The sequence below is a fragment of the Oryzias latipes genome, chromosome 18 (assembly GCF_002234675.1).
Source record: "Oryzias latipes chromosome 18, ASM223467v1".
Classification (NCBI taxonomy): Eukaryota; Metazoa; Chordata; class Actinopteri; order Beloniformes; family Adrianichthyidae; genus Oryzias; species Oryzias latipes.
Genome location: NC_019876.2, coordinates 17,864,278 through 17,875,478, shown reverse-complemented (window position 1 = coordinate 17,875,478; position 11,201 = coordinate 17,864,278). Strand labels below are relative to the sequence as shown.

General features: G+C 37.5%; 1 protein-coding gene across 2 annotated transcripts; it reads left to right on the top strand.

The window, feature by feature from the left end:
• The first annotated feature begins 5,534 nt into the window (after window positions 1-5,534).
• mrpl52 (mitochondrial ribosomal protein L52) lies at window positions 5,535-7,782 on the top strand. Of its 2 annotated transcripts, none has more exons than XM_004079835.4 (5): window positions 5,535-5,652; window positions 5,895-5,964; window positions 6,341-6,408; window positions 7,489-7,553; window positions 7,632-7,782. In XM_004079835.4, the coding sequence occupies exons 1-5, from the start codon at window positions 5,619-5,621 to the stop codon at window positions 7,773-7,775; spliced, it is 381 nt and encodes a 126-aa protein (XP_004079883.1). In that variant the 5' UTR covers window positions 5,535-5,618; the 3' UTR covers window positions 7,776-7,782. The 2 variants fall into 2 exon arrangements, 1 of the variants encoding a protein (XP_004079883.1); XR_910584.3 differs by having other exon boundaries at window positions 5,582-5,663; window positions 7,632-7,781.
• Window positions 7,783-11,201: the final 3,419 nt, after the last annotated feature.

The window sequence follows — 11,201 nt, the reverse complement described above, 5'->3', positions numbered from 1 at the left end:
TCAGGTTTTCTTTGTAGAAGCTGCTTTCATGTGTGACAGCAGCATCTTGGTCAAAGTCAAACAGCTGATTTGTGTGAGAGCTTCCAGCCGGGTGTGGTGGCGCGCACCTGTAATCCAAGTTTCCTGGAGGCTGAGGCTGGAGGATGGTTGGAGCTCAGGAGCTCTGAGCTGCAGTGGACTATGCTGATCAGGTGTCCGCACTCAGTTTGGTATCGATATGGTCTTCCTGGGGGAGCCCGGGACAACCAGGTCGTCTAAGGATGGGTGAATCGGCCCAGGTCGGAAACGGAGCAGGTCAAAGCCCGCATGCCACTCAATAGTGGGATCGCACCTGAGAGTAGACGCTGGAGCACAGCCTGAGTTTCTCATCCCGACCCAGTCTTTTGTCACACTCTGGACCTTTCATCACAATAATCTGACATTAAATCCAACAGTGCTTAAAATGATACAGCACCTTTACACTTCAGCACTTAGAAATTAATTTCTGAGTTGTGGGCGAGAACTTTGGCATGGAGTAACCTCGCCCCCCTTCCGCTCCATGTTGATGAGAGCTCTCTGTTTACATGCTCTCCCGCTAGCTTACAGCCCCTCACAACGCCTAAGTCACATTACCGGTGCAAAAAAAATTGCAAGGAGCTACCCAGCCGTCCAATTTTGAGACAGATACCAGCTCAGACGAGGAAAACAAAGAAGTCCATGGATTTATTTGTCTGCAACAGAATGGGGCGGAGCAGGGAGTTTGTGGCCGCCCAGTGTATTAACAAGTATGCTCTTTTTCAAACGCATTTTTTTGTCTGCTTTCTGATTCACAATGATTTGAAAAAAGAAAACACACAAAAATGCCACTTTAAGTTGAATTTTCTTAATGTGTCCCCCATCAGGGGAAAAACGCCACAATAACATATTAAAAACACAATTTTCACTAGAGTGGGTCTTTCAGCAGAATAGTTAGACCCAGGATTAATGCTTGGATACATATAAATAACAAATCTATAGAATAATAATAGTCACAAATAGTCCATTTTCGTCGCTTGGTGTTCTGGTTAGGCATAATTATTCAGAAAGGTTCTTAGGTTACAGAACCATGTTCATTTGCAATAAATTACTAATACCACCAGTTACATAAATAAAGTAATTTCTACATTCATGAAGAAAATAAGGAAAGACATCAACATTTTTTATTGTAAATTGTCGAAATTATATCAATAAAAATTATGAACAAAACTTATCTTGGTGAGCTTTTGCTTGATTTCACTGCTTCTATTGTCCAGTAGGGGGCAGTGTATAAGCTTAAAGAAACAATGTTTTTGGATGAAAAGAGAAGACAGGAAGTGTAAAGGTGCTGTATCATTTCAAGTACTGTTTGGAGTTCACATCAGATTACTGAGGCAAAAGGTCAGTGTGACAAAAGACTGGGTCTGGATGAGAAACTCAGGCTGTGCTCCAGCGTCTACTCTCAGGTGCGATCCCACTATTGAGCGGCATGCGGGCTTTGACCTGCTCCGTTTCCGACCTGGGCCGATTCACCCATCCTTAGACGACCTGGTTGTCCCGGGCTCCCCCAGGAAGACCATATCGATACCAAACTGAGTGCGGACACCTGATCAGCATAGTCCACTGCAGCTCAGAGCTCCTGAGCTCCAACCATCCTCCAGCCTCAGCCTCCAGGAAACTTGGATTACAGGTGCGCGCCACCACACCCGGCTGGAAGCTCTCACACAAATCAGCTGTTTGACTTTGACCAAGATGTTGCTGTCACACCTGAGAGCAGCTTCTACAAAAAAAAAACTGTCAGAATGTAATTTATTTAGAAATACATTTTAAAATTGTTCATGCTGTTCATCCATCCAAAGAACTACTACATGTACTTTTTGGTTTTCAAGAAAAAAATTGTTCTTTTTATCATATCAAAATAGAAACACTTGATCTTTTTTTAATGTATATATTTTAATAGTTTTGGGGAGAAAAAAATTTTTTTTTGGTGCTGTTCCAAGTTTCCTTATTCTATTCTCATTCCGTCCCAAAAATACATTGTATTATTTGGAGTGGTTTCTAGTGATAAATTATTTAATTTGGCATTTAATAATTTTAATTCACAAGAGCAGATTCTTAAAAATCAAACCATTATTTAATACATTTCATAAAGAGATCTGTTTATTTTTTAAACCACTGAAATTTATGAAAAAGAAATATGCAAGAAAACGGTCTGGAGTCCAATTTTTAAAGTTGGACAGGCCTATATTGTGATTTATATAAAAAAATACTCTTCACTATAATATTTTCCTTAAAAGCAAAATATATTTTGTAAATTGAAAAGATTAAAAAATACTATACAATGACTTTTCAACAATACTACATGTTTGACAAAAAACTGAATGAAAGTTTCTGAATTAAACAAAAGTTCGTGAAAACATTTGGTAGTTTTAAGTGAGGATGTTTTATTTAATTAAGTGAATAAATAAATGTATGTGTGGCTTATTGTAAAAGATTTGCTTTGTAGAACTGGATCTGCTGTTTCTGACTTACTTAAAAATATACAATATTGTTGTGATCTTCATAGAAGATTTATTTTTATAACAATGACAATGACTATTTTGTAATATTCATATTTCCTTCAGCATAATCTTTATATTTTAAAATATTAGTTCCATCACAAAGTTCCCAAAAGTACACTTGAATAAAAGATTTATCTTTTACATCCAAAAGAGATGTTTTGCTTTTAAAGCTAAAGTTGTAGTAAAAAATGAATACATGAATAAAACATGTTTATACTAATTTATACAAATTTGGGCTGCAGATTTTTGACCGAGTTATCATAAAAGTATTCATTTTTTCCTTCAGTATATCAAAACAATATTTAAAAAAAAAGTCAGGTTTTCCTTGTAGAAGCTGCTTTCATGTGTGACAGCAGCATCTTGGTCAAAGTCAAACAGCTGATTTGTGTGAGAGCTTCCAGCCGGGTGTGGTGGCGCGCACCTGTAATCCAAGTTTCCTGGAGGCTGAGGCTGGAGGATGGTTGGAGCTCAGGAGCTCTGAGCTGCAGTGGACTATGCTGATCAGGTTTCTGCACTCAGTTTGGTATCGATATGGTCTTCCTGTGGGAGCCCGGGACAACCAGGTCGTCTAAGGATGGGTGAATCGGCCCAGGTCGGAAAGGTAGCAGGTCAAAGCCCGCATGCCGCTCAATAGTGGGATCGCACCTGAGAGTAGACGCTGGAGCACAGCCTGAGTTTCTCATCCCGACCCAGTCTTTTGTCACACTCTGGACCTTTCATCACAATAATCTGACATTAAATCCAACAGTGCTTAAAATGATACAGCACCTTTACACTTCAGCACTTAAAAATTAATCTCTGAGTTGTGGGCGGGAACTTTGGCATGGAGTAACCTCGCCCCCCTTCCGCTCCATGTTGATGAGAGCTCTCTGTTTACATGCTCTCCCGCTAGCTTACAGCCCCTCACAACGCCTAAGTCACATTACCGGTGCAAAAAAAATGGCAAGGAGCTACCCAGCCGTCCAATTTTGAGACAGATACCAGCTCAGACGAGGAAAACAAAGAAGTCCATGGATTTATTTGTCTGCAACAGAATGGGGCGGAGCAGGGAGTTTGTGGCCGCCCAGTGTATTAACAAGTCTGCTCTTTTTCAAACGGCATTTTTTTGTCTGCTTTCTGATTCACAATGATTTGAAAAAAGAAACACACAGAAATGCCACCTTGAGTTGAATTTTCTTAATGTGTCCCCCATCAAGGGAAAAACGCCACAAGAACATATTAAAAACACAATTTTCACTAGAGTGGGTCTTTCAGCAGAATAGTTAGATCCAGGATTAATGCTTGGATACATATAAATAACAAATCTATAGAATAATAATAGTCACAAATAGTCCATTTTCGTCGCTTGGTGTTCTGGTTAGGCATAATTATTCAGAAAGGTTCTTAGGTTACAGAACCATGTTCATTTGCAATAAATTACTAATACCACCAGTTACATAAATAAAGTAATTTCTACATTCATGAAGAAAATAAGGAAAGACATCAACATTTTTTATTGTAAATTGTCGAAATTATATCAATAAAGATTATGAACAAAACTTATCTTGGTGAGCTTTTGCTTGATGTCACTGCTTCTATTGTCCAGCAGGGGGCAGTGTATAAGCTTAAAGAAACAATGTTTTTGGATGAAAAGAGAAGACAGGAAGTGTAAAGGTGCTGTATCATTTCAAGCACTGTTTGGAGTTCACATCAGATTACTGAGGCAAAAGGTCAGTGTGACAAAAGACTGGGTCTGGATGAGAAACTCAGGCTGTGCTCCAGCGTCTACTCTCAGGTGCGATCCCACTATTGAGCGGCATGCGGGCTTTGACCTGCTCCGTTTCCGACCTGGGCCGATTCACCCATCCTTAGACGACCTGGTTGTCCTGGGCTCCCCCAGGAAGACCATATCGATACCAAACTGAGTGCAGACACCTGATCAGCATAGTCCACTGCAGCTCAGAGCTCCTGAGCTCCAACCATCCTCCAGCCTCAGCCTCCAGGAAACTTGGATTACAGGTGCGCGCCACCACACCCGGCTGGAAGCTCTCACACAAATCAGTTGTTTGACTTTGACCAGTCAAATCTTGATTTATAGATTTATCCATGACTTTATTGACATGTTTTAAATTATACTTTGTTAGATTTCTTTTTGTACTGCAATGGTGACTGCTTCAATTACATTTATGAAGTGCACAGTGACAATAAAGGCATATCTTATTTAGCCCTTGTGCTATCCTAGGCACTGGGACATTGGGAGTTGGGTCATCTAGACCCCACAAGATAGTACGCTGAACTTTTTTCTTCAATGATTTGTGATCTTCACTGGTTTCCATGGATTACATGAAATCCTCTCCACCTTTATCCACCTTTGTCATGGTAGGAATAACACGTCAATGGTCATCTTGACGCCATATAGGTTAGCACAAGGGCTAGGTACAGGTTGGTCCAAAACAAGCAGCTTGACGACCTTAACCTTTGGTAAAGGAGAACATTTAATTATAAACATAATGGCTTGTACTTTTGATGGATTATGCAGTTTTTTATTCATACATTCACACACAAATTGACCAAGTGTATCTAAGGGTCTTATAAAACCTCGATTTTTATTTATACCTCAAATATATGATTTTTGTTGCACACAGGCCTGTATTTTGGTGTGATGGATGCATTCAGAAAGCATTTTAATTGTACATTATTATCATTAGTAAGAGAACGTGTCTTTTTTGTTTGTTTTTTTAGCACAAAAAAACACATGTTCTTTTGAAATGTTAATTGATAAAATATAACTGCAACAGAACAAAAGTGAAATGGAACAAAAGAACCAACAAAAGACAATTTCAGAACTAGCAACAGAAGCACAATGTTTACATTTGAATAAAAAGGAGTACAGAAAAAGTACAAAGTTGGAAAACAGTAATTTAATTTAATTTAATTTAATTTAATTTAATTTAATTTAATTTAATTTAATTTAATTTAATTTAATTTAATTTAATTTAATTTAATTTAATTTAATTTGTGTAACAGCTCTCCCTGTTCGGCGTCTTTAGCACCACCAGGTGGTCAACACAAAATTTTACAAACATGGCGGCCTCCTTTCGGACGTTGTGCAGCTCTGGTGAGACAGAGGTTATTCATATTATTTAGAGCCTCTTTGGTTCATTTTAGTTTTGATAAGTTGAGGGTTGTTATGGTTTTTGTTTATCTACAAGCTTAGCTGAATTTAAAACAGGCGTTATGACAAGTTATCTGGGCATACTCTTGTTGCTAACGCTGATGCTAACAGTTTTGTTTGGGCTACAAACGACACAACACAGGACTTATGCAGGGATGTAATCCTATGTTTGTTTGTCTATTTAGTGCTAAAGAATTCCAACAAACACTTCAGCACCACCTGTGGAGTCAGAGCTGGAGAGAAGTGGAGGAAGGAGTAAGTAACGTTCTGCTAAACTCCTACGTTTTTATATTTTTAGGTAACTGGTTGTGCTTCTTCGCCACACTTTTTATGGATCCTTTTATTTTCAAGTTTTCTTTGTCTTATCGTAAAGTCAGCTATAATTCAGTTTTGCATTTTTATGTTATTCTGCTGACAGACACTGAAAACCTCAGCAGGAGGTTTCAATATTGGCCTGTTAATATTATAAAGAGAAATACTTTATAATATTTAAAATCAATAAACTCTTTACAACCATCATAATAACTATGAAATAAAATAGAACATTAAAAATAAAGAGCAGCATTAATGTTGCTTTGAACGCTTTTTTTTGTTGTATGTTTGTATGGTTTTGTTTGTTTCTATTTTGCAGACATGGACTTTCTAGAAGCGGCACAGAATATGGGCCTCTGACTGATCTGCCTGACTGGTCTTTTGCAGGTCTATTTGAATTATTATTTTTAAACATTTCAATCTGCATCAAATGCATGTCTTTATTTTCATGAAAGTGTCATAGTCCTGCAATAAGGATGAGAAATTGCCAGTCTTTGCTTGAAACCTTTCCATTTTGGTAATCATGTAAAGTATTATAGCTTCATTGTTTGGAGATTATTTTGAAAATAGAAATTAAATGCACAAAGATTAATTTATTGTTTTTTTTTTTTATGTTTTTGAAGTATTTGTTGTCCTTATATTTTTAATTTAGAGTTAAACAAAAAGTAAATTCACAAATTTCAAAGTACTAAAAAATACATTTTCTGTTTAAAGCTATAAGTGGAACAAGAAACACAAAACAGTCTTGATCAGAAAACTTAAAACCATGCCTATAACTGAGAAAAGCATAAAAACACTCACATAATCCATCTATTCATCCATCCATTTTCCAAACCCGCTGAATCTCTACTCCCAACAATTACGGTTGTTGGGAGCCAAACAAGGGAAAAAACAAAGTAATTCAAACAAAAGTTTAGAATTTTTTGGAAGGAGAAAAAACTCTTGCTGGAGTTTTTTACTTTAGATAAGTGTTGCGTTAGAAGGTAAGTTGGACATCAGTTAAAATCCAAATGTTGTGTATACATTAAATGGGGGGGGGGGGGGGGGGGGGGGTCTGTGGATTATTTTTTTCCTTAAAATTAACAAATTGCTGCTATAATGACTTCTCGTGTTTTTAGGGTGAAGTCCAATGGTTGGCGAAAACGATAACACAAGTTCTTAAACACCATTTTATACAGTTTTAGCATTTTTCACCAAAAGAAAGTTTGCTATTTTAAATTATTTTATTTATGTTTGAAAATATTAAAATTATCTTTTACCAGATTTTTACACTCATGAAACAGACTCGATCTTAAAGTTTAGGGTTAATTTTGAGATTTTTTCATGAATCTTGATTCCTTACATCCAATTGTTAAGGATCTTTTTTACATGTCCTTGTGAATTACAATTCTTTCATAGTTATGCACATAAATAATAAAAAGTGACCAATGTATGATTCTGATACTCTGTTTTCTTTTTTCTGGACAGATGGTCGTCCAGCACCTCCAATGAAGGGCCAGCTGAGAAGAAAACAAGAGCGAGAAGTTCTTGCGGTGAGATTTCTTCACAGAAGCCTGTCACCCATTAGTTGTTTGACACTCTCCTGCTCATCGGCTTTTTGTTCTCCCCAGAGACGGATTGTGATGCTGAGCACAGAGATGGACCGAGGAATAGAGGCCTGGAAGGAGAAGCAGGAAGAGGCCAAAAGAATGGAGGAGCACAAAAAGTCTCTTTTACTTAAACCCAAGGGAAAGCTATTAATAAAAAAATCGTAAAACGTTTTCCGTCGATCATCCGTTTTTCATAACTTTTTTCTGTTTTTATGCTTGGGTTTGGCAAATATTATCTCACCTATCATCCTGAGGATCAGCACATAGGATAGTTTATCAGTGAAATCTAGTGACTTAGGTTATTATAAAACATTTGTCAAACTACTTTGTTTGATCTCATTTTACTTTGTTTTTCTTGTTAAATATTACTGCAATTGACTTCATTTTGGGCTTATTTTTGACTTCAATGGGTTTCTTTGTTAGGAAGGTCAGTCTGCTTCCACTAGATGGCAGCATTTCTCATTCGAAATCAAGCTTTATGCTTAAAACACCATTTTGTGTTGAGCTCATCTTTGAGATGTTTATTTTTCTTCATCTATCCCTTGTGCTATCCTATGGGGTCAAGATGACCATAGGAAAAAAAAAAGGAATACACACTAATGCTAAAAATGGAGGACAAATAATATCTAAACTCAGATAAATTCTAACATTGTTGAATCATTGAGCCACTGTTACCAAAACCAAAGTTTGCAAACATTCTTTTTACTTTATTCTTCCTGTAGAAATTCCCAATAAGCCATCACTGCATTCTGGAAAGAAAACCACAGATGCACATAAGTCTGTGATCATGAAGGAAAGAACGCTGTCTGGAAAAATCATTTGCAAGTGGAGAAGCTTAATGGCCATCTCTGTTCATTTTATAGCAAGTTAAGCTCAGTTGCAGACTGCAAGATGATTTAAAGGCGTCTCCAGCAATCCTAGAACACTGCATCATGGGAAAAAGCTTCTGCTACAGTGAATATCTAAACATTTATCCTGAAAAATGCATTTGACAAATTAGATGATCGCTCTATGGATTCAGTCTGCTTTAGACAAACCTGTTTGACTGACCACAAACCTCTGTAAAGTCCCTTCTAAAGAAACTAATAATTTTTTTGGACAACAAGAATGATCAGTTTATTTGAAGAAATTCAGTTTTATTTATACAGCCCAATATTACAACACATGCTGTCTCAATGGGCTTCACTAATTGTACAAAACAGAAAATCTGTTAATTATCAGTTAATTATAAATTAACTGATGAGGCTGTTTAAACCAAAGATGGAAATGTTGCCGCTACAATGTTTCCTTAACCCTTGTGCTATCCTAGGCACTTTACCATTTGGAATTGGGTCATCTAGACCCAGTAGACCAGGGGTGTCAAACTCATTTTCACCAAGGGCCACTTCAGCATGGTGGTTGTCCTCAAAGGGCCAGATATAACTTATATATGTAACTAAATGTAATGAAAAATAAATGTCACTACTCCTTAATGTTAAATAACTCATTTATTTATTTATTATAACTTTTTAAAGTGACAATTGCAGTTACATAGAAAACATGTTTGCTTGTTACTTTAGCATAAATTCTTTTAAATTTGATTCTGTCAGGTTAGGCTAAATGGACAGTGTTTAAGTCCTAATGTATAGTTGCCCAATCCCAGATTTCAAGTCCGATTCCCACTAAATAGGAATAAATACACACCAAGTTTTTATTTTTATGTTAAGAAATTAAAAACTTTTATGTTCTCGCGGGCCACATAAAATGACATGGAGGGCCACATTTGGCCCCCGGGCCTTGAGTTTGACACATGTACACTAGACAGTGGACTGAACCTTTTTTCTTCAATGATTTGTGATCTTCACTGGTGTCCATGGATTACATGAAATCTTTCCACCTTTATCCACCTTTGTCATGGTAGGGGGTGAAAAACAGATCTATGTAATTTTTAGAAAAATTGACAAAATCAATTTTTTGATTTTCTTGGCTCCTTTGTCTGAGGTTTTTTTTGTTAATCACACCTACACCTCTAGTATGTCGTATTGTTTTGTTCAGCTTGAGCCAATGATTAATGTATTACAGTTTCACAATATTCTGGTAAAAAATGTGTGAGCAATCGGGGAAAGCCACTTTGCCACAAAACGGCCACCAAGCCGTAGGTATTGTGACAATTTTGGGTTTATGGCGGAGGCAAGAATTTACTCTAAAAGGCACAATAAGAAAAAAAATAGTGAAAACCACCAGGATGTTAGAAAAAAAACATCAAATTCACTTATTCAGTAAATATTTGTCACAAATTGCATTGACTGAGTGCATTTTGGAATTTCTTTGCTGCAGAGATCTTCCAAAAATCCTCCTTATCTATGCTTATGTTGATAAAGATGTTTAAAACTAAGATTTTTTTCAACATTTTTGCTATAAGGAGGACTTTGGTCAAAAAACGAAAACAATGTTTAGGTCTTGTTACTGCAGAAGTACAGAATAAAAGGCTATGGAAAGATTGGCCGAGACGCTGTGCAGCTGTGTACTTGTAAAAGTCAACACTAACTCGGTGTGAATCTAAGTCTAAAACTGACTGTAAAATGAGGTAAGTCTTTCCTCTCTGTCCCCCCAGCTCACATTAGTGACATTTGCTTTTTCTTTTTCCCTTCCTCACATTTTTCCTCTCCCTCCGTTTGAATCTTTCTCTTCAACCCGCTTTAGTTGCAGACTTCAGCAAAGCCCCACTGTAATTAGGGCTGCTAGCCGCTGAGTTGCAGATTCTTTTCTGTGGATAAGGGAGTGTTCTTCCCACCTCATCTTTTCCTTGTTTCAAGGTTTTTTTTTCATGCCTGGACCAAAGGAGAAGGCCGCTTGTTGTATCACAGACATGTAACAGACCACGGGGGGCAAAAGGGAGGATTGTTTAGGAAGTGACATTCTGGTTGATGCTCACTCCAGCACCATCAAAGACGGTGAGAGATGAAGCTCCTACAGGCTCCAACATTTCACGTGTTGCTTCTTTCTGTCTGCCTCCCCCCTCCTCATGTTGTTTTTGTGTTGAGGAAATGGGAACCAGATGTTGCTTATTGTGCAGAACTCACCAACGGAGGGAGGGGGCTTTAAAGGAGGAGGGTTAGGTGAACTAAAGAGCAAACTGAAAGAATGAGACAGATGTGGCTGGATCTGTGGATTAACCCATCGCCCACTGAAATTCTACCTCTCTGCTAGCAGATGGAGTGAGCTGGAGGTGCAGGAAGTGTGTGGAGGCTCTGGTGCAACGACTTGACTTCCTCTTAACTTGGCTGATTCAGGACTCTGATCCCACACTTAGAGGTTACATTTTTTTAAACAAAACTTCAAGAAAATGGGAAAGAATGGAGTGGGATTTTAAAGACCCAGTCCACTAGAAATAATGTTTAATGTGCTTTTAACATGTTCTTGTGGTGTTTTTCTGATGATGGAGGACATTTATAAAGAAAAAATTAAGCTTAACTTTGCATTTCTGAGTATTTCTTTATCCAAATTGTTGTGAATCAGGAGCAGAGGAAAACATGCAGTTGGAAAAAGCAACAAGCTTCCTGCTCCACTCCATTCTGATGCATCCACTTGGAGACGACTAGATCCATGTGT